Source organism: Atractosteus spatula, chromosome 13 (genome assembly GCF_055471065.1).
Source record: "Atractosteus spatula isolate fAtrSpa1 chromosome 13, fAtrSpa1.hap1, whole genome shotgun sequence".
In the NCBI taxonomy this organism is placed as follows: Eukaryota; Metazoa; Chordata; class Actinopteri; order Semionotiformes; family Lepisosteidae; genus Atractosteus; species Atractosteus spatula.
The window spans coordinates 17,445,400-17,468,008 of record NC_142718.1 but is presented as its reverse complement, the minus strand read 5'-3'; the positions used below and the strand labels follow the sequence as shown (position 1 = coordinate 17,468,008).

Here is a 22,609-nt window from a genome sequence, read left to right as displayed (position 1 = left end):
AACTCAAGTGATTCGTATTCCTTTGTAAAACGTGGACACAACGAAATCTGAATCCGTTTTTTTTTTACGATAACAGCAGCTAACCTTCTTAATAAAATGAACGAACAGGCTTAAAAGGGGTGAAATAAGTTCATATGTTTTGAGTAGTGAAGACTAAGCTGTTTATTTTATGGATGTCATGTGAGCATCAGTTGACCTCACAATTGACATTAAAATAATATCAGAAATCTACAAAGCATTTACTTCATCAGCAGTTGCCATCTCAAATTGTATTTGCTTTCAAAAAGTAAGGTTCTTGTAAAACTTATAAGAAAGATACTAGTTTCATGCCCTGTGCAGATTAGGTTTTTGTATGATGTGGAAAAGTTTGAAATATTGTTTCTTTTATTGTGTTGAATGCACCTTTGGGGAAAAATGTGTTTGCTATTGAAAATTTGCAATTTGCTTGCAACCTGTTTTTAGAACGACTCGCGAAACCAGTTGTGTCACAAATTTGAATTAGCAGTTATATTTTTGTACATAAGGCATGGTGAATTGCACAGGTGCGGAAAACATTACAATACGGTACAGCCAGTAGAAGCTAATATAATCTTAGGAAATCAATTAATTCAGCCAAATATTTGTGTCGCAGCACTGCTCACTCAGCTTCCTCCCCCTGCTACCAGGTAATTTCAAGAATGCATCATTACAAGTACGACAAGGAAACAGTTGTAATGTCTATTCTTTCTGTTGGTATTCAGGCTTAAATATGGAAGAAGAACAAAATCCTTTAACAAATTTGAGCAAACTCTTACTGCAACTAGGTGAGTCATGGAAGAGCCTTATTTTAATATGGTCTCCCAGTTACAATTGATTAATATTTTTTATTCTAGTTGTACAATTATTAGAAGCAGATGTATTGTTTACCACTTCAAATGTATGAATGGTAAACTGTATTTAAACAATGGTAAATCAGAACTTGTTAAACTGTCTTAGTGATTAAATATTAATCATTACTGTTGTAGTTAATGTTAGGTCACTACATTCTGTCATGTCATGGAAACAGATGTAAAAAATTGATATCTGTGAATTCTGTATTTGACTGTATAACACTACAAAAATCGTCAAATAGGTACTTTTAAAAATGTCAAATCTTAAATGTGATCATGCATATCTTTATAGCCTTTCAGACACAGGGATTAGCTCAGAGAAAGGATGAGACACAACAAATGATTCAAAGTGAGTTTTACCTACTAGAACATCTTAAAATGTAATAAGAGATGACACATGGCATATTTTCATATTTTTTATTTTGAGAAATGTGTTCTATATTGTATTTTTGTGAATAACATTCACAACTATTGATAAGTCACAATTTGTTGTACTGTTGAACTGTTCAAAAGTTGTTCTTATGATGACAAAATCATGAATTTAAAGTATACTACAGTGAAGCACTAAAATATCTGATATAGTTAATGTTATCTAGTAATTGTTGGAATTATATTGATAACGTACTTTGTTGTGTATTAAATATTAACTTTAGATATTATTTAGTATAAATTTAGTGTGCATTATCCTTTTTACAGTCTACTCAAGAGAAATAGCAGAGGAAAAGTTGCATATACAAGAAATAAAGAACAAAATAGAGAAACTTGAAGAGGAGCTAATACACAGACAGAAGCTTGTTAAGCAGTATAAACACAATTCTAAAAGGTAAGAAACTTATAAAGTTTAGAGAAGTCTCTGACTTAAGAATTGTTTGATCCTTGGTGTGTAGTTAGTCTTTACCATACTGTTCTTTGAAATAACCTGGTCTCACTTTTCTACTCTTTAGTTTCAAAGCATCAAACTCTGTTCTGCTTCGTTACATGAAATCATTGCAGGCAGAATTAGAAAGGCGTCAGGCAGGCATTGAACAAGATATGTAAGTATAGCTCTGAGAGACACTTAAATTGCAGGGCACATGATTCGTGTAATGTATTCATAATTGATGCAGCTGCAGCTTTGTGAAAGAATGAGATTGTGGGTATGAGCAGCGGAAATGAGGTGTCTCTGTAGGGTTGCTGGACTTACTCTCTGTGACAGGTTGAGGAGCCTGGCAGTCCAGGAGGACCTTGAAATAGAGTAGCGTTGCTGCTCCTCGGGATTGAGAGGAGCCAGTTAAAGTGGCTTAGGCATGTGGTGAGGATGCCCCCAGGTGCACCCGCTAGAGGTGTACCCGGCACATCCCACTGGGAAGAGACCCTAGGAGAGACTCGGGACATGCTGGAGGGATTATATCGCTCAGCTGTCATGGGAATGCCTGGGAGTCCTTCAGGAGGAACAGGAGACTGTTGCTGGGGAAAAGGAAATCTGGTCTACTCTGCTTGGACTATTACCCCCACTACCCTCACCAGCAGTAAGCGGTTAGAAAATAGGAGACATGGTAAATCATAAAATGTCAGTTAAATGTATTTATTGTCCTATTAATCTAGAGAAGTGCTAATAAGACTTAACATTTTAACATTTAACTTTCTTAACTGTGAAATAAAATGGCAACTGAAATAATTACAAATAACTGTCTTCTCAAGGAAAATGTTTCGTGAGAGAATCGAAAGTTACAAAGAGGTGTTCCAGCAGCACAAAGCCTACTACTGCCAGAATCCTCTAGCGCAAAACCTTCTACAGAAACAGTCTGAACGAGAGGAGATTGAGCACAGGATGAGAGTCTGTGAGAAATATATAGCAGACAAACAAAAAGAGCTGCAGGCTCTGCAAGGTTACTGTCACTATTAATTTTTTTTTATTTCAGTCATCTAAGAAAATAAGGTTTAATGAAATCTAGCTAAACAAGATATATGCAATATTTTGTTAAAATACAAATAATTGAAGCGTTTATTTTTTGTTCTGATTCCATTGTACCTATTTGAAACTTTGTGTTACTATTTATTTCAGGAAGCATACCTATACCTCCCATTTCTGAGAATGCATCACATCTGTATCCTTTGATAGTACCATCTGTAGATACAATCCATTCTTAATAGTAAAGTTAAAATTACTGTAGATAGTTAAATTAGATACATTTTTAAAATTTTGTTGTACTTAATTCTTTCTTGCATTATGAAAATGAATTGTACATTAGATTTAAAACTGAAAATACCTTAAGATTTTTTGTAGAATATTAAATTTCTTGAAAACCATAACTATAACTATTATATTTTTTCTACTTCACACAAAACATTTAACATCAAAGGGGTAGACCTATAATTTAACATGAAATTTTACAGAGGAAAATATGTACATAGGAACATTTTGGAAAGATGAATGACTAAATATAAATCACAAACCACTACTTATGACATCAATTACATATTAAGAATGAAGAAAGTAGAGGATGAACACCCTACAAGTGAAGGCAAGCAAAAATGGCTTCCAATCACTTTGATTCAGTATAGAGTAGGTACGTTTTTCAATGGAAGTGTGCTGTGTCGATAAACTGAGCCAGTAAACATTTCTGTTTTTTAATAGGTGGGATGAGAGATGAAAGATGGAGAGGTGAAGATAGTTGAGTGAAATGGGGGTATAAACTGTGGTCTTTATGTCTAACCAAGATGGTTAACTCTAGGCGGATCCATCTCAAAAGATAGCTCAGTTGATAATATAAAAACTAATTGAGAAAATGTGGTGCTTAAAGTACACCTTAGATTTTCTCTTTTGGAGTGTTATTAATTTTATTCAAGTTTTTTTGTTCTTCCAAGAACAAAAGTTGTTGTTAAGTAAGTTGTAAGTTGTTGTTTCGTCAAGAGTTATCAATCATTTGTTTTCTGGAAATATAGGAATCATGAAAGACAATAGTTGGAATAGAAGTTGTTTGGTTTTTCTCTGGGTGCTCAGGTTTGGCTTCTGAGAACACTTGCCCAGATGTGGGTGTTAAGTTGAAGTTCCTTTAGTAGTTATTCTTGTGGTTCCGGTAAATACAGTAAAATAACTTCTGCATGTAAACTAATTATATGGTATTTAGTATCTATCTTAATAAATAACTATTATGTTGGGAGCCTGGTGAATTCCATCAGCGATGGAAGAGATCTATAAAAACACAGATCATTGGAGAGTATAAAGTGCAACCTTGTCTGGTGCCTTTGTACAATCTGGTGGGTCTTGAAATTAAACTGTTTGTGATAATAGAGGTTGAAGGAGTGTTATATAAGATTTTAAACCAGTTAACAAATGTTCTACCAAAATCTCAAGTGATAACTCTAAAATGTGATTTTCAATATAACGATAGCTTTATGTTACAGATAAGAATGAATCCTAAGTTATTTAAAGAAAATCAGATCATTTAAATAATTTTTATGCATTTATTTGTATTTATGCATGCTTAGTCGTTTGGTTTGGAGTCATGGATTGTACACTTTTCTCAACTTGTGTTACTCTTAACTCATAATCTTTTCTCAGTGCTTCTATGAAGCAGAGTTCAGCTGAGGCTCAGGGACAGATGGAATCGTATGGTGAAGAGAACAGACATGTGGAGGCATCCCTATTTGCTCAGCAAATGAAACTCCAGGTGGAGTACAAGGAACTAAATGACAAGGGGTGCTGCAGAATTCAGATATCTCTGCCTTCACTGATTAAGAATTAAAATCTCCCTCCAATTTATTAACATTTATCAAAAAATCCCCCTTTGTAAACACTGTTAGTCATTTTATTTTGTTTGCCTATTCTATATATTCGTAATTTTCTGTATTTTTCCCTGTGGATTTTGATCAGAAGAACTATTTTTTTATAAAATTCCCTTAACTGGACTTCAAAATGAGTTGATAGTCATGAAAAGAGATTTTAGATGTTTGCTGTACATAAATAATGTGTATGGTATAGTAAACTAATGTCAACACTAAGAATGTCTAAATCTACACATTAATCTTATGTAAATATAGTGAAGTGACTATTGTAGTCAATGTAATGTTATTAAGTGTTCAGGTTTTTTGTAATAATGATATTTTACTTGAATCAGAATATGATGACTGATGAAAAGAAGGATGACAACAGAGAAAAAGATGAAGCAAAAGAAACTGAAGAGGATGCAACTGATGAAAAGTCCAAAGAGAAGAGGTAGGTTCTGTTGAGGTAGAGTCAGGATTTCTGTATTGAGATTATGGAAAGATCTTCCTTTAACAGCTGATTGAAATATCATAAGGGATTATCATACTCTAATGCTTATGTTGTTATCTTTAGAACTATAATAGTGGGTGCTGGGAATGTAAAGTACTCTCTAGATTATATGGTTTATAATCAAGTTAAAACCAAGTTAAATCACAAAATAAATTAGAGGTAAATGTCTTTTGAATCAAATCTGGTTTTAAATGTATCGGTCTGAACAAACCTTTTTACAATAATGTATAAGGATTTGATGCAAAAGTTTTGCTAATCAGAAGTGATCATGATTTGCCATGTCATGGTCATGTCAGTCTGTAACAAATATTTTTTTTCTTAGCATGCCACCTGGCTCCCCATTGGCACTTGTGGATACAAATAACAACTCAGTGAGGCAATATTCAGAAATAAAAGGTAAGTAAATAGTAAAGCTTTAGAGTTCAATAATCTCACAATTCTGAAGTACTCTTCCTAAATAGTGAATAGTCATCAGGTTTGTGCTTTTTAAAATTTTCTTACATCTGACCTTTGGATGTTGTAAATTAAAAAAAAAATCTGACAGTATATATCATATATAATATAATAATGAGCAACATTATAATATACAATAATAATGCTAGAATATATTGTCAACAGCACACATAAAGGTATGCCTTTGTTTTAAAGAAAATAAAATATAAAGAACAAAAAAATACTCTTTCATATTTGGCAGCTTTCTCTACACAAGCTGCTTTTCTGTGACTCACCAGCCTTTCCCTCTACACTTGCAACCATCAGCATCCATGCTGCTATGTAAGACTGTTTTCTTGGGCTCGTTAGTCTTATTGTGCACTTGTAGCAGTCAGTATCCCTGCTCCTGAAATAAGGCTGTTGTCTTAGCTGTCCACAGAGCCTTGATGTGCAGCTGCTTCAGCTCAACCTCTAAACACCTACAGAGAGCACTGTATTTTCACCGTAACTAGCAGTAGCCAAGGCTAAAACGAGCAATAGCTGATCTTACGTGTCACACATGCTTTGTAGATGCACAACTTGTATTTCATCCAACATTGGTTACAGTACATACAAAAGAAAGGTTACAAACAAGAGGAGGCCATTTGGCACTTCTAGCCCTTTTGCCAGTTAGCTATTAATGATCCAAGTATATGATCCAGAATTTTTTTTAAATTAGTCAAATTATTGCTTTTAACATCATGAGTGGGTAGCTGGTTCGATACTCCTATGCTGCTAATCTGTCACTTTTAGAGTAGCTCCCCTGTAGAACAATTACTGTGTGTTGATGGCAAATGTTAATCAGCATAAGTATTTTACAAATGTTATATCCTTTCATTAAAATGTCAGTATATTTGCTATAAAATGCTTGTCCTTTTCCTACTTTGAGAACTTTGCAAATTTATTGTTCTTAGTGATAAGTTGCTTTAGATGTTCAGTATTTTTCTTAAATCATACTTCTATTTTTTAACAGGCCAGTTCATAAGTGGAAGTGAAGAACTTCAAGTTGAGACCAAAACACAGGTAACTGATAAACATATTTACTCATTTAGAATTAAATATTAAAACTACTACATTTTACGTGATTTTTAAGTTTGAAATTGAATAATGAATTGTTGTATAGTCAAGGAGGGGTTGTTTAAAACAGCAAACTAAAGACATTTTGTACTTAATAATTTACCAGTAAAACATTTTAAAAAAATTAAAAAATGTCTCCTGCAGGAGGACCAGCTTCAGCTGTTGAGTGGTAACAAGTGGAATGAAACTAATGAGAGAGAGCAAGCAGAGGAGGAGCTCATACACTTCTGCACAAATCAGAGTGAAAAGGAGGATGAGACAATCTATCCACAAACTCCCCCAGCCAGAATGAAAGCTTCATCAAGTACACCAACTTTCACACTGCAGTAAGCCATCGTTACTTTTCAGTCTTACACTAGTTTATATGTAATGAATGGACTTTGACTGACTCGCGCCCTGCTGTTGCCCCTGACAACAGCAACATTCCCTTGTGCCCTCAACTTGTCATTCAAACTAGGTTAGGATGTCTTTCAATGAAACCTTCAGTCTTTTAATCAGGCTCCCGATCTAGTTCCCAGTCACACTGATCACCTCTATCTTTAACTCTGTTCAGAATGCTGAATATTCGCTCCATTTTGAGAGCTTAACCTTACAAACCTAGTGATCGCATTCCTCTTCTAGTCAAGATTATAACTTATTTTTTATCTGATTATTATTCGATCCTGAAATATTTTCTCTGTTTTAATTTCTTCCCATTTCTGTGCCGAATTGCCAGCCTCTTTTTTCTTTATTTCGTCTGGGAGTCGTTTTTATTTTTTATTTTTGCTTACCTTTTACTTCGGCCCAACCTCTAATCATCAGCCAGCATTCGATCTGTTACTAACTCTGATCATTCAGACAACATCTAAAAGTCCTGCACTTGGGCTTTGACTATGTCTCCTGCTGTAGAACCCTTTTCAACTTTCTGCAGCATTACATTATGTAAACTACTTTTTTTTCCATTTTATATAGTGGATATAAAAAGTCTGCACACCCTTATTGAAATTGCAGGTTTTTGTGATGTAAAGCCAGAAATCAAGCTCAATCATGTCCGACATTTTTCCATCTTTAATGTGACCTTGCAACCAACAAAATTCAAGAGAAAAACTAATAGATAATTATTAGGAAAAATAATTGAAATTAAAAAACCTTCAACACCCTGGTTGCATAAGTGTGCACCCATCCCCCCCAACTAATACTTTGTGGAAGCACCTTTTGCATTTATTACAGCAGTAAGTCTTTGTGAAGAAGTGTCTATCAAGTTTGCACACCTGGACTTTGCAGTTTTATCCCACTGTTCCTTGCAAAAAAGTTTAAGCTCCTTCAAATTGCCAGAGGATCACCTGTGTACAGCCCTCTTTAGGTCATTCCACAGGTTTTCTATGGGATTGAGGACTGGGCCATTCTAAGACTTTGATCTTCCTTTTCTGAAGCCATTCCTTGGTTGACTTTGATGTGTGCTTTGGTTTGTTGGAAGGTGAAATTCCTCTTCATCTTCAGCTTTCTGAAATTATTTAAATAGCACAGAGAATATTTGACAACACACAGGTGGTAGCGTATGAAGGTAAAATAAAGTTTATACCCTGTGCTCTGTCCTGGGGGCACTCTGGATACATTTTTAAACTTTTTGTTTTGAAAATACATTGCTGAGCTTTAAAAACAGGTCTCTTTCAGTTTTTCTAGTGTCCTTAATAGTAATATTCCCTGTTCACATTTAGTAGTGTTATTCCACGATAACTAACTTGAACCTCTAACCAACAGAAGCCGATCTGACTGGCTGGTCTGAATGCATCTATAAAGTTGCAGGTGATGCATTGTAAGCCTCTGCATTCCCTCTATTGTCATCACTGACAGTAGGGGATCTTAGCCTATCTTTATATTACTTTGATTGCTAGGATCCATGATGCTGTTGATGGAGGATGGTGGAGGTTTAGTCAGAACCTTGTAACACAGAGATTCTATTGTTGCTGTTTGTATTTTAGGTAGAAATCGCACATGAAGTAGGGTTGTTTTATTGTGTTTGCAAAAATAAAAGTTTGTTCACAAAAATAAATATTATTTTATATCAGAACACATCTTGATAAAAGAAAAGCCTTCAGGTGTGCCTGTAACTTTCACAGGAGCCCCATTTGTTCTGGAGATCCGGAGTCCAAGTCTCCTGGCTTTTTATTCTCACTAAATTCAAATGCACAAGAAGCTGCAGCATTCCCTGAATTTAACTGTGATGTATTTGGGACCAGATCTTCCCATGAAGAGGTAGGAAACCGTTATCTCATTCACAACCCAAAAGTGAGTTAGTCAAAGGACAAGAGATTACACTAGAACAAATGACAGGATATATTCTCATGGTGAATAGTTAGTGTTAAAACTGAAATTAATATTTATCTTTTTATTCAGGAGTAAATATCTCTGGTAAATCATCTTAAAAATGCAACTATTATTTATGTTTTTTCAGGGTAATCCATTTTCATTCACCAGCTCCTATTTCAATGAAAAGGTATTTTACTCACATTCTAAGAATACTACTTTGAACCAAATCAAGATTTAAGTAGTACTAAAACCATAAAATAATATTTTATTTTACTTTCCAGGAAACCAAAACAGCTTTGCCTTATGACAACAAAGAGCCTGGTATGTTTAGATAAACATTTTCTGTCATTCTTTTTACTTCATTAACACAAGAAAATGTGCAATTTTAGTATATCTGTTTAATATTAATTTAACAATAACTTTCATGTGGGAGGATTTGAAATGTGTCAATTCATCTGTTATTAAAGGAAATGCTATTAGATTTTACATTAGATTAATTTACTGAAGTACATGGATTTAATTTCAGTCTGTAATTTCAGTGCTTTAGTGATACAAAGAAGTAGTAAAAATATGTTACTTAAAAGAAGATGTCTGTTTTGTCATTAACAAAAAAGTAATATGATCCATTTTTGTTTACAGTGAACTTAAATATAATGTTCTTGGTCTAATATTTTAATATACTTTTTTATTATAATAATTTTGAGACAGATACAAATAACTTTCCTTTCCCATATAATCATAACAACAGAAAAAAATACACACCAAAGTGGTAAAAAATAGAAAATTACAGATACTTATTGTACAAATCTAAAGGCCTTATGTCACTTCAAGATTACTGAGAAAAGGAGTCTGCATTTCAGACCTTTAATCGTTAAAAATGGATTATAAGCAACAAATGTGAAAACTGTGCAAAACTCTGAATACTTCTGCAAGGCATATGTCTGATAGATAATAATCACTGTTAGGCTCTATCTACATGGCTTGGCACCTCAGTCCCTGCCTGACTACTTATCTCTCTGCTCCCTACTTTGCAACCTTTATTCATCTGACTCTTGTCTTTTTAATGTCCCCCAAGTTCATTTACATTCCATGGGTTACAGGGCTTTCTCTCACCTTAAAGCTCTAGTTAGAGAATCACCTACCCCAAGTGTGTTTAAATCTAGACTCAAAACCTTTCATTTTAATGTGTCTGCTGTATTCTTTATTGACCATGTATCTTCTGCTGCACATCTTTCTGCTTGTTTCTTATATGTTTATTCTAAAATTTGTTCTTCTTATATTTGTTTTATAAACCATCTGCAATGTGCTTTGAGATGCTATTTTTAATGGTACTATATAAATTGTTTATAATAATAAAAGCTTACAGTCTAGATACACAAAAAATAAATATATAATTAATATGAAAAATGGAAAAGTCATGATTGTATAAATATTCAATTATATTCAATACACAATTAGTTGAGAGGCCTCTGTATGCAATAACAGTGCTTAACGTGTTTTCAGAAAAAAACACCTATCTGTTTCCTTAGTCAAGTATTGAATTTCAACCATGAAGACTAAGGAACTTTAAAAGCACAATTGAGGAGAATGGTGCAGAAAATATTGATGTCTGAATAGCCCTGTGAGCATAGTCTACTCAGTCATCAAGAAATTAATTAGACATTTCCTAGATCAGGCCATCCCTTTAAACTCAACAACTGAGCAAGGAGGAAACTGTTGATGGAGGGTTAAGACACTGGGAGAACCAACGACAACTTTAAAGAGAGCTATGTATGATCCAAGTATGATCCAATGACTGACTACCTCCTGCCTGCTTGTTCCACCTTGCACCTGCTTTTACCTCAAAATCTCGGTCTGCTTCTCTCAGTCAAGTGAGAGGAGTGTGATTATAACACAAACCCAACAAGGTGCATCACCATCCCTACTGATAAGCACAGTAGTGGTAAAATTATGTTATAGAGAGTTGTTGGAAACTTTACCTAAAAGGTTTGTGCCTATAGTTGATGCCAAAGGCTTTTCTGTTTGTTAGACGTCTTGGAAGTCATCCCATGATCCTCCAGCTTGATTTAGTTTAGTTGACCTTTGGCTGAATTTTTTCCTCCACTGTCCTGGTGCTTTGTTATTTCTAGAACCGGAAATACATAGTTAAATCATCTAGTTAAAATCAAGGGATTTCATGTTAAACTTGTGTAGCATGTAAACTTGTGTAGGGCCTCATTTAGAGCATTATGGACAATTTGGTCACCAGGTTAGAAAAAAAATATTGCTCATATTGCAAATATATTGCTCTTAAGCCCCGGAATGTATATGGTTACTATTCTCTGGATTGATTCCAGAATAGCAATATATTTTTCTAACATGGTGTTCCTGCTAAAGGGTAAAGACATACAGGAAGGTCAATTGGCTTCTGTAAAACTGGCCTTGTTGCTAGTGTTTAAGTTTTGTCTGTGTGTGGCCTGTGATGGACTGGCATCCAATCCAAATGCCTTGCGCCTGTTGCTTGCTAGGTTAGGGTCTAGCATCCCTGCAACGCTGTACTGGATAAAGTGGTTTAGTAAATGGATGGATGTTCTTCCATGTTGAGACCAAGTATTTTATTGCAAATTTCTTCCAGAGTCTTTGCTGCTGGGGCTAGCTCCATTTGGTTTGGATTCTTGTACATTTTTATCCCACACTCTGTAGAGACCTTAAGATATAATGTGTGACATAATGTGTTTAAACTTAAGTAATTTTTGGATTGATCTGTACAAACCATGGTGCAATGCAGGGAGTGTCTGGTGTGGGGGAGATGCGTTGCCATGGAAACCACACCTGACGTGAATAAGTGAATGAATGGCAGGTATAGAAGAGGTTAAAAACTAGCCTGAATACTTCCTGAAAAGGGGGGAAAGATCCAGCAGGACCTCAGTCTTGCTGTTGCTGCTGTGGTGAGAGGACAAATGTGGAGGTTCTAATGTGAGAGAGACGGGCTGAAGCATGACAGTAGCGGGTGTGAGACACTACTAGTCAGGGCGATGTTAGAAGAGCGTGCTGCCATGTATGAGTGAACAAAGTGTGATTAGCCGCTGTAGTAACAGTTGAAGAAGAATGACAATTCCAGAGGGGATTGTGAGAGGAATAGCCTGCGAGGAAAAGAGTGAAAACGTCAGTCTGCAAGGAGACTGACAGAAGAAACGGAGCTTTATGAGATCATTGAAATATTTAAAGGGACAGCATCCTGCTAGGACGTGAGAGCAGGGCTGTCATGTCCGCTGTATGAGTGAGTTGTGATTTGATTTGTGAGTTAGTGTGTGTGGACCAGAGAGGGTTGTGTGGTAGAGGGACCCTCTCCCTGGCAATACATGGTATCAGGGAAGCGAGTGGGGTCTATCTAACTACACCTTCTGGGAAATAGTGCAGTGGTGGCGGGCACAGATTGAGGTGCACTGGCAGCTGTGTAGCTGTGAGTTCACAACCTAAGGGCATGAGAGTGAGACACCAGAAAGGTTGTGTGTGTTAGAGAGGGACAGTGTGTTGGGTTTCGGCACGGTGTGTAGTGCGGAAGAGACTCGGTGATGTACTGTAGGTAGCGTGCGTTTGTGTAATCCAATCTGGTGGCATCAGGAGAGGATGCCAGGGCTGGAGGTGGACCCGGGAGTCTGAGGCACTGGTTGTGTGTGAAACAGTGGCCTAATGGAGTAGGAGCAGGAGGCTCCGTGTTGGTGTCTGGGAGCAGGAGGTTCCTAGCAGCGAGGACAACAGGATGAACTTGGTGAACGTGAGACTCCGAAGGCAAAGGGTCCAGAAGGAATGTGAATTGGAGACATGTATCCTGTTACCCCGATGGGGGTCAGTGTGATCACCTTTCTTGGAGGAGAGTGCGTGTAAGATAAAGAAAAGGAACCCAAAAAAGCTTATAAAGGGGCATGACAGGGGAGAATGGGAGCCTAACCACACCCAATGTGGTGTCAGCTACCCCCATGGCACCACAAAACTCAACTGAAGTCACAAAAAAGTTATGGTGAAAATACAGTGGGTGTAGAAAGTATTGACCCCCATTTTATTTTGCCATATTCTGTAGTGTTACAACTAGAAAACTCAACAGACGCATTTTTTTCTGTTTTGATCCATACAATATCCTCCACAATATCAATGTTTAAAAGTAAATGGTGAACGTGAACAATGGTAAAGTAAGTTTTTATGTTTTAAGAAGATAACAAATGCTAAAAAAATGTCAATCTCTCCCTTAAATTCCCCAACATTGTTGCAATATTCCAACAATCTATACTTTATTTTTATAGTCCCGTTTTCCAGGACTTTACACTTATTAGTTCAGGTGGGTAGCTGCGTCAGCATGCATAGGCTGCAAAGGAACAAGTAATAGGTTTATTCCATGCTGAAAAAAAGAAGAAAGAGAACACAACGTTTCGGCCGTGGAGCCTTGCTCACACCTGAAGAAGGCTCCACGGCCGAAACGTTGTGTTCTCTTTCTTCTTTTTTTCAGCATGGAATAAACCTATTACTTGTTCCTTTACACTTATTATATAACTTTGCTCTTCTGAAAAAGATGGCCAATTTTTTAATGTACTTGAGTTCTCTCTGCCTCTAAAACTCTTTTTTGTACCTCGTATTGCATTACTCAGAACAGTAGGGTAACTCATATGGTATTTGCTTGAAATTTTCTATTTCCTAATTGTCTTCATGTGCCTAGAGGTTTTCTTTCTGAATTTAATTTTAATAAGGAAGAAGAGTGGCCCTGTTTTTTTTACGCTTTCTTTATGTATTTGGACACATCACAGTCAGGAGACTGAATTGTATTCATTTTCATGGGTTTACATTTAGCTTTATTCATCATTTTCCTGATCTGATTTCTTATTGAAAACAGATTAGTTAAAATAAAACTAATTAGAAGAACATGCTTATTATTACTCAATTACAAAGGAGATTTCACGGAGGACAAGAACTACACTGGCGTTAGCTAGCACATCACTAATTAAGTTATGCAGATCATTTCTCCTTGAAGTGATATTAATTAATACAAGATCTCAATTAAAAATGATCTTTTATCTGTAGGATTCCTGTTTGACCCCATGGAGAGAGGGGAAGAGGAAGAAAAGTTTGAATTCTCCTTTTCTTCCAAGAGCCCTGTTGGATGTGGAGATGCCTTTCCTTTTTTGTTTAACTCTGGAAAATTTCAATGAAAATGTTGGTTGACTGAGGCGACAAGACTTCAACTCAAAATCTACAGTTGAAGCCTATACTGGTAAAAGACAGAAAAAGTAAAAAATCTCAAAGTAGAAAATGCATTAGACTCACCGAAAATGAAATGGAACAAATGGGGCTTCTTGAAGTGTTATGCATAGGGAAAGTTAAAGTAAAGAAGAATTTTAGAAGATAATATTTTTTGTATCCTTCTGTAAATTGGTCTTGTAGTGGTAAAGCCAGTCACATGCGACAAAAACGTGGGAATATGTATGAAAAGTATGAAAAGCACAAATGCAATTAAACGGAAGTCAGGCAATGTTAGTTGTTAATTTACTGCTATTGTTCAGATTGATATAGCATGTAATTGCTTAAATACATCAGCTCTATGAATTTAAATACAAGTACAAAAATGATACTATAAAACATACCTGATTTTGAATCTTGTTATGTATCCATTTTAGTTTACAATATTATTATTTTAAGTATTACAAATATTTGAGTACAGTAAATATGAAACTGCTTAAATGTTTGTGTATTGCAGTTAGTTTTTAATTATTAGGAATATCAAATTATTTTAATGATTCTGATTTTAATGTTTAAGTACTTCATTATAAAAAGTTATTCTAATAAATCAGTTTTATTTGCCTTTTGAGAGGAAATATTTTAGTGTAGAAGGTGGCTTTGTTCAATATTTTTTTCAGTTTCCACTGGGTTTTTTTCACAGTGATTCACTGTTGTCCTTGAAGATGTTGGGTGACTTATATGTTAATTTTACTCTTTACTCTGTCATTTTTACTCTTGAACAGCTTTCAGATATAGTAGGAATAACAAACACTACAAATATAAAGTCAACGATAATGAATAATAAAACAATTTGGAATGTCTTTTTAATTGTAAGTAGCCAATACTGTTAAAGTTATATTAACCTGAGACATGCAATTAACGTTAAGAATCCTGTAATGTTTAATTATTCACAAATTAAATACTCGAATTGTGGTTTAAATAGGGTCAAAAGTAGTCACAATCCCTTGACACAAGGGGAATGAACAGTAGTGTTGCAATATCTGAAAGCTGTCATGAATTTTCTCTGGGTGCTCCGGTTTCCTCCCACAGTCCGAAAACATACTGGTAGATTAATTGAACTCTGGTGAAATAGGCCCTAGGTGTCTGTGTCTGCCCTGCTAATGACTGGCGTCCCATCCAGGATGTACCTTTCTATGCGCTCATCTCTCTCGGCAGATAGGCTCTAGCTCTCCAGCAACCGTTAATTTGAAGAAGTGGTTAGAAAATGGATGGATAGATATTCACGTGGATATTTATGCAATGGAGTTATGAAATGTAAATATAGTTCAGCTTTTGCAGATAATATCAACAGATATAATAATCAACTCACATCTGATAACCTGACTCTTTATTGGACCCGAAGACAGAGATCACAGGTGGAATTCATCCATTTCCATCAGCTGCATCACATTTAAATTACCTTTTAAAAAACGTTCTTTCATAATATGTATATAAAGAAAGTATTAAAAGTACTAATGACTATGGTCATAATAAGTATTTAATTTTTTTTTATTGCAATATTAAAGCAAGTCATCAGTAAACATAATTAACAGGTACCCTAAAACAGATTTATACAGTTATTAAATCAGTTAAAGTTTGTTTGCAGAAATCTGTCTTAAATCAATAAAACAACATTCCAGTTCAAGTTTGTAATTATACTCTAAGAATGTTCTAAATGTCTGTATTACTATCCAGTTACTAAAAAAGGCAATTATCACTGATCAGATACATTTGACTAGTTGTCTCAGAAGTGGAGTGTAAGCACTGTCCCTTTAACCCTTAGATACTGTACTGGCATTTAATGATTTTCAAAACACAAAAAGGGCAATTTATAACACTACAGACTCTTCACAATAATATTCCCATGTTTTAATGGTTATAACTACTCCATTGTTATAGTTTCCCTAAAAAAAGAGGTGCAAATATATTGGCAATCTTTACCTTTCACATGTTCCTGGAATTAGCTTAAAAACCTGTAGCAGTATTTCAAAGTAAACTATACAACTAGTAATGCCAATATGCAAAAATATCATGTTCATATTATATATTTAATCCATTATTACCACATAACATGTAATCAGGAGGTTGATCAAAACTCAATCTTTAAATTCTAATTCACAACAATTTACAAAGTACAGGATATAGATGGCAGATATTTGAAGTTATCTCGAGGTTTATATGATTTAGAGACTAACAACATGTACAATACTGTTGGACTGCAGGGAAAAAAGGTACAGCCAAGCCATCCATTGAAGAAAAGTGGGCTTGGGCCATACATGGAGGTGTCTGGCAGTAATCTCAGAAGCCTGTCTCTATACTGAGGGTTCTGCGAGTCACGTGCTCGATCTCCCCAGTAACATACTCATCGAAACTTGTCTGGTACTTGGCCAACATCTTCAGCATCAAACGCAAGTTCAACCACCACTGCTCCTTGGGCATGCGGTGTCTAAAAGGAACAAAAAAGTCAAAGTTCTTCTGGAATAAGTTTCAACACAGACATTAGTTTTGTATTAAAGCTGGTGTTCTTTAGGATAAAGTGCCTCTTAAGCAGTTGTTCAAGTTGTATATTATTTATAATTTTAGTTTTTTTATTAAGGTTACATATTCACCTAATTTGAAATTGCCAACTCGGTTTTTCATGTCTTGGTTCATGGTTACAAACACTGCAGCCACGCACAGAAGACAATGCGGGAAATGCAGGCAGCCTCAAATGCCCAACTGCAACTTAGAGCCACTTTTTGAACAGAGTAGTGCATCTCTGTAAAACATGTTCAGCACGCATTGGACAGACATGTTGTTCACCAAAAGTGACTATAAGACTGAGAGAAAAAAGTAGAAACCAACTTGCTGTAAGAAAAAATACTCTGAAAGTATATGAACTAACAGGCAGACTGTACTTACTCAAAGTCAGTGTGAGCCTTCAGCTCTGTGACGGGACGGAAGGACAGGACTTTTCTCATCATTCCAATTACACAGGCTGTGTCTGGAGCATTGGCAAATACACGGCCTGGGAATATATACAGATAATAATAGGATATTCTGATAATATATGTAAGCTGTAATTGTTAGTGCCAGACCTGCAAACAGTAGGGCAGGTGCTTCATACCTTGTCTGTAGGTTTCCTTAAGTTTATCAGTAATCCAAAGTACTGCCTTCACTCCCAGTTTGGTGCCATAATTCCTGTCAAAGGGTGTGGGGGACCCTCCCTGAAAAGTGAAATAAACATTTCATGACTTTAAAAGTATGCAGCTTAGCCATTACCAGGTGGATATGTGACAATGCATATATACTCAATGCATAGTTGCAATAAATGCATTTCTTCCTACAATAAACATGTTATTAATGTGTGTTGTTCTACTGTAAACACTATCAGTTTAAAGCACATTAAAAGGGATTACTTGGAAAATATTACCATAGACAAATCCCCATAATGAGCTAGTTACAATGTCGGATTTGTGAAAGTATTTGCTGTTTGATCAGGAAAGACATTTGTTCCACTATGGCTGCAAATATAGTGTAAAATGTATCCACAGCTGTACATTTCCTGTCATTTGGCACAAGGCTGATACGTGATGATACCGTAACAAAAATCACAATGTCATCCTATGCAGCATCCCTACCTGCTGCAGGTGGCCCAGAACATTCATCCTGCAGTCAAAAATGCCCTTTCCCTCAGCAGAATACAGGTTGTGTATGAACTCAGTGGTGTAGAATTTGTGGCATTTCTCATTCCTAATAGAGGAGGAAAGGAGGTCCAGCATATTAGCAGAAATCAGTACACAGAGACACTTTTGTCCAATTTTAATACAGAAGGTTCTTAAAAATATCTAGAAGTCCTACTTACAATATAGTATGGACTGCATCAGCACAAAACATAGAATCTAAGCTAAGTTGTTCATAAATTGATGAACAAATTAGTGAGAAAAACTACAAACTGTACTAAATATGTTATCCAAGAAGGGTTATATAGTGTTATTTGACATTTTCAGTTTTACCATTGTGAGTATTGCTGCAAAACACCATCTTAAGAGACGAAGCTTTTAATTAAATTTGTTTTGTTGGAGTATAAACTGTAGTAATACCTCCATCACACCCAGTTATGTATAAATATAGGTAATAAATATTCCTTTTCCATCCCATCACCCTTGCAGCAGCTCCTTGTTTTTTTATAGTAGGGGGCAGGGGAGTTTCCATGTCCTCATCCTTATGGCCAGGCTATCTTTCCGTCAGTCAAGCATGTTAAAGCCAAATCAGTATCTCAAGTACTCATGCACTAAATCGCTTTTCCTCAATTCCTCAAATTCTGATCTGTTAAGTGACTCATTAGTGTAGAGTGGATATATAAGACTATATACTCTTAACTATACCTGTTCCCAGAAGGACCATCACCTATGGGACATTACCCCTTCTCGAGAATAAAGCATGGCTGAGTACAGTAGGTCTTACCACACTGCAAAATGACTGTACAAATTAACCCAGCCTTATGCCAACATACCAGTAAAAATAAAAATGGAAAATCTCATGTCAGTGGACGTTAAATCCATAGTATCTACCATATTATTGCTTGCTTGTGCTTGTAAACAGAACAATTCTGCAAAATATTGACTTATACCGCTTGATTTTCATGTTTCCTCCATTTGCTTCTCTGAAGCTAAATTTTAAAATTCAAAATTATTTATATGCTTATAAGAGTTTAAATAGCGCACTGGCACCACAAGGGTTCCAATGATGAGTGACTTTGGCACCTCTCTTTTCTATAACCTGAACAGGTAACACATACTGCAAAAACATAAGATGTGGTACAGATAATATTAAATCTTAACATTTTAAAACAAATTACACATTGATTTAGTTACCTCAACACAAGACCTCTCTGAATATCATTTTTCATCTTCTCTGTGAGATGCCCCACATTTATCTGTAAAGATACAGGATTTTCTAAAGGATTGTAAAGCAGTTTCTGAATAGCACACATCATTGCCAGGTTTCAAGTTCAATAAAATAAAAGGTGTTATATACACAGATTAACAGTCACTATAATACAAACGTTCAAAATATTCTCCTGTGGCTAATAGTTTCACTGAAATTCACAAAACATTACATTAAAAAAAAATTGCCATGTGTAATCATCACATTCAATGATGATAACTAAGAAAGAAATTGAAGAATGGTAACAAATCTTATTAAAAGATTAAGTCGCTGGGTCCCAACCTTGGTCCTAACTAAAGCACTGTAATTGATCCGCTTGCTCATTTAGACCTCTTGTTTCCTCTTACTTTCTTGTTACTCTATATCCATCAAAAATATCTTAAAAATACTGTTTCAACAGCATACTGAAAGTTATGCAATCTCTCTTGCAAAAACCAGAAGAGATGATGGACAATCCAACAGAACTAGGGTTTGGAACCACAGTAATTGGGATTTTTCCTTTAACCCACAGGAAAAAACTTGTATAGTAGTTGTTTGAGTAGAAGTAAAACTCACCTCAAGGTCATGAATGTTGAAAGGCTCTTCAAAAATATAAGATGCATCTGCTCCCACAGCAATGCCTGTGGTGGTAGCCAAGTAGCCACAGTAGCCACCCATGGTCTCTACAATGAACACACGCCTCTTGGTACCGGAGGCTGACTGCTTGATTTTGTCACAGCTCTGGAAGAGAGAGGGGCACGGTGTCAGGAAAAAGTGATGTAAGGAACTGATAAGCAAGTAGCTCACAATTGTCAACCTTTCAAGCAACACTAATTCAGAGAATACAACAGCCGTTCACAAACTAGCTCATAATGGCAAAGCTTAAGTAATAGCTCAAGCTGTGAAAAACATCAACCATAAAAAAATGAGACATCAGACATAAGATGCTGAATTAATTAAGTGGAAGGTTCACAGCGTAAAGACCAACAGAGAAGGTAGTTTAACCTTCTTGTTCATGTGTGACAAATTCCCCAGTATAGCCCTTGGTTCAACTTTGCCATTTACATTATGATCTAGACAAAGTATTTCAAATGAAAATTAATTCCATATTCCCAAGTTCAGTTGAACTGATGTTTAGTATGAAGTATTAAAAATGTACCAAATGCTACTGCTTCTAACACTTATTACTTGTCTATATAATGTCTCTCAGTATATAATGGGGCTGTCTTGGTTTTCTTACAGAATAGCTTAGCCATCTTAATTAGTTCAGAAACTGCTCAGTCAAGAGTCTGGTGCTGAATAAAGGTGCTGCCTCTCACCTCCATTGCTGCATTGACAGCAGTGTCAGCGCCCAGGCTGAAGTCTGTACCGGGCACATTGTTGCTGATGGTGGCCGGAATGACACACATCACAATACAGAGCTCATCGTAACGCCCTCGTGCCTCAGCCAACTGTAAAACCCCTTCGTAGGCCTGCAGGATTTAAAATAAATACACAACACTTCCAGAAACAGAAGCACTTTTTTTGTGGCATTGTATCACAATTCTAATATTGCCTTAAAGGATTATTTATACAAATAAAGTGGGTTCTGAGTTCTTATTTGATCTCTCTTAAACTAAATCCTGTAGGTGCTACTGTTCACCACTTGCTCTTAAATATGACCTTCATCACAGCAGGTTACACTGTATTTGCACAAAGTATAACCACACAGTACAAAACCAAGCATCTTTTGCAAGCCAGTAAATTGTCTGGTTCTCTTTTATATTGATTGTTAGTAGTTGGGTTTCATAAGCAAAGTCCCAAAACAAAATTACATCCTTGTGTGGATCTGAATTAGTTAGGACTAAAATAAAATACAATAGTCAAGGCATATTGTAAATGCAGTTAGAACACTAATTTGAATTAATCTAATTAGATATCAGCTGACACAATAAAAGATTTAATCAAGAGACCTGAGACACTCCATTCACAAATTATATAGACTTTGAAGACAATCAAAATGAGCACTCTTTAAGTGCTCTTCAAGAATTTTTGCTTTTTTCTCAGAATTCCCAAGATAACAGCTCCACATACATAAGCTAACCACTTTCCATTTTTGATCCGTGTATATTAAATCCATCCAAATATAACCCAGTAATTGAAGTTTTGTTACCTCAAATCCTCCTACCACCAGCAATGCCTGGATGTTGTATTTACTAATACTTTCCACTATCTTTTCCATGCAGGAAGAAGGAAGAGTTCTGCAAAAAACAGAAAAATATTTCAGATGATCCTTCTTTACTTTCTGCTTTAATTGCACAGACTGCATTGAATGAGGAGGGAAATTTTTCCTACCACATCACTTAAGACCTCAGTTCACTTTTCTCAACTAAAGAAATTGAGTTTTTAATGAAAGTTCGGGAGGAATGAAGGCAGCCGAGCTCATTCGACACAGCTGCTACAATTCCCACTAATTCTGACGTAAGCAACCATATATACCAATACACCAAACGTCACCCTCTCTTCTTCCTCGTTCGTTTTTCTGCATCCCTCCTCCACCCCCTCTCCACCTTTGCAGCTGCCCAATTGGTCACATGGGGGTCCAACGACCGGTAGGTTGGCCCTCAGCCAAGCGGGTTAAGCCAAGTCTTCACATCCCAATAAACGATTCTAATTTCTCCCAACCTTTCGGCTGCTGTCATTCCTTGTGTACCTGGCTTCTTAAAAGTAGCGGTGCTTTGTGTCGTTGATGCTACAGAACAGATGGTGCTAACTCTGTTACTCTCCCTGAAGGAAATTCACCAAGAGCACACTGCAAAATCTTACCGTTTTGTTCCCAGCAAAGAGCCTCCCTGACCAGTCCAGCCGGCTACATCGTGCCAGTTGACTTCTGTCACCTGACCACAGACAACAAAAATGTTTCAACTTAAGACAGCCAACATATTATCTGGTCAAAGTGTGATACCTACATTGACAACAGGTCAAGAAGCATATTTTTGGGCACACTTCAAAGCCAAACACTCAGACTGTAACATAAGAAAGTCTGAAGTCTGACTACTTGAAGCTTGAAGAATTTAATTCAGATCTAGAATTTCAAAGAAACCCTGATGCACGGAGAACAGTGCATTTTCAGCAGCTCAGATAAGGAATTGACGGAGACCAACACATTTTCTCTATATTCAGCCACATCACAAAAAGTGATCTGCTAGGAGACAAATTAAGTTTATTTTACAACACATTAATCCAGCTCCTGGATATCAGTACCGGTTCAGGAAATGGTGGGGAAGAGTGGATTACAGTCAGATCAGCTGTGGAGGGCTGTTTAAAGGGTTATACACAGACAGGAGGAGGCCTTACTGCTCCATTGGCCAGCCCTTCGAAGCCGTCATTGACCGTGTAGATCTTGTGTCCTTGAGCCAGCCCCACTCGGACTGCTGACCTCACTGCTGCATTCATCCCAGCAGCTGGGGCTCCCACGTTCAGGATGGCCATGGTGAAGTTACTCTGAGGA

The 22,609-nt window shown here is 36.2% G+C and overlaps 2 protein-coding genes across 3 annotated transcripts in view; one reads left to right on the top strand and one right to left on the bottom strand.

Annotated features, from left to right (window-relative positions):
• The first annotated feature begins 748 nt into the window (after window positions 1–748).
• LOC148821809 (uncharacterized) lies at window positions 749–14,144 on the top strand. Its single transcript, XM_088929863.1, has 15 exons — window positions 749–803; window positions 1,162–1,218; window positions 1,566–1,692; window positions 1,814–1,903; window positions 2,550–2,737; window positions 2,914–2,956; window positions 4,414–4,522; window positions 4,970–5,067; window positions 5,450–5,523; window positions 6,572–6,621; window positions 6,820–7,001; window positions 8,775–8,910; window positions 9,110–9,151; window positions 9,246–9,285; window positions 14,017–14,144. Exons 1-15 carry the CDS (start codon window positions 749–751, stop codon window positions 14,142–14,144), a joined length of 1,419 nt encoding a protein of 472 aa, XP_088785989.1.
• A 1,557-nt stretch (window positions 14,145–15,701) lies between these two features.
• pfklb (phosphofructokinase, liver b) overlaps window positions 15,702–22,609 on the bottom strand; it is a 36,950-nt gene continuing 30,042 nt past the window's right edge. For both annotated transcript variants that reach the window (XM_088930482.1, XM_088930483.1), the window contains exons 13-22: window positions 22,456–22,602; window positions 21,925–21,995; window positions 21,272–21,359; window positions 20,439–20,591; window positions 19,696–19,860; window positions 19,068–19,129; window positions 17,832–17,943; window positions 17,318–17,417; window positions 17,113–17,218; window positions 15,702–16,657 (exon numbers count right to left, since the gene is read on the bottom strand). In XM_088930482.1, the coding sequence (XP_088786608.1) occupies window positions 16,510–16,657; window positions 17,113–17,218; window positions 17,318–17,417; window positions 17,832–17,943; window positions 19,068–19,129; window positions 19,696–19,860; window positions 20,439–20,591; window positions 21,272–21,359; window positions 21,925–21,995; window positions 22,456–22,602 (1,152 nt within the window). In that variant the 3' untranslated portion in view covers window positions 15,702–16,509. The remainder of the gene's footprint in view (window positions 16,658–17,112; window positions 17,219–17,317; window positions 17,418–17,831; window positions 17,944–19,067; window positions 19,130–19,695; window positions 19,861–20,438; window positions 20,592–21,271; window positions 21,360–21,924; window positions 21,996–22,455; window positions 22,603–22,609) is intronic.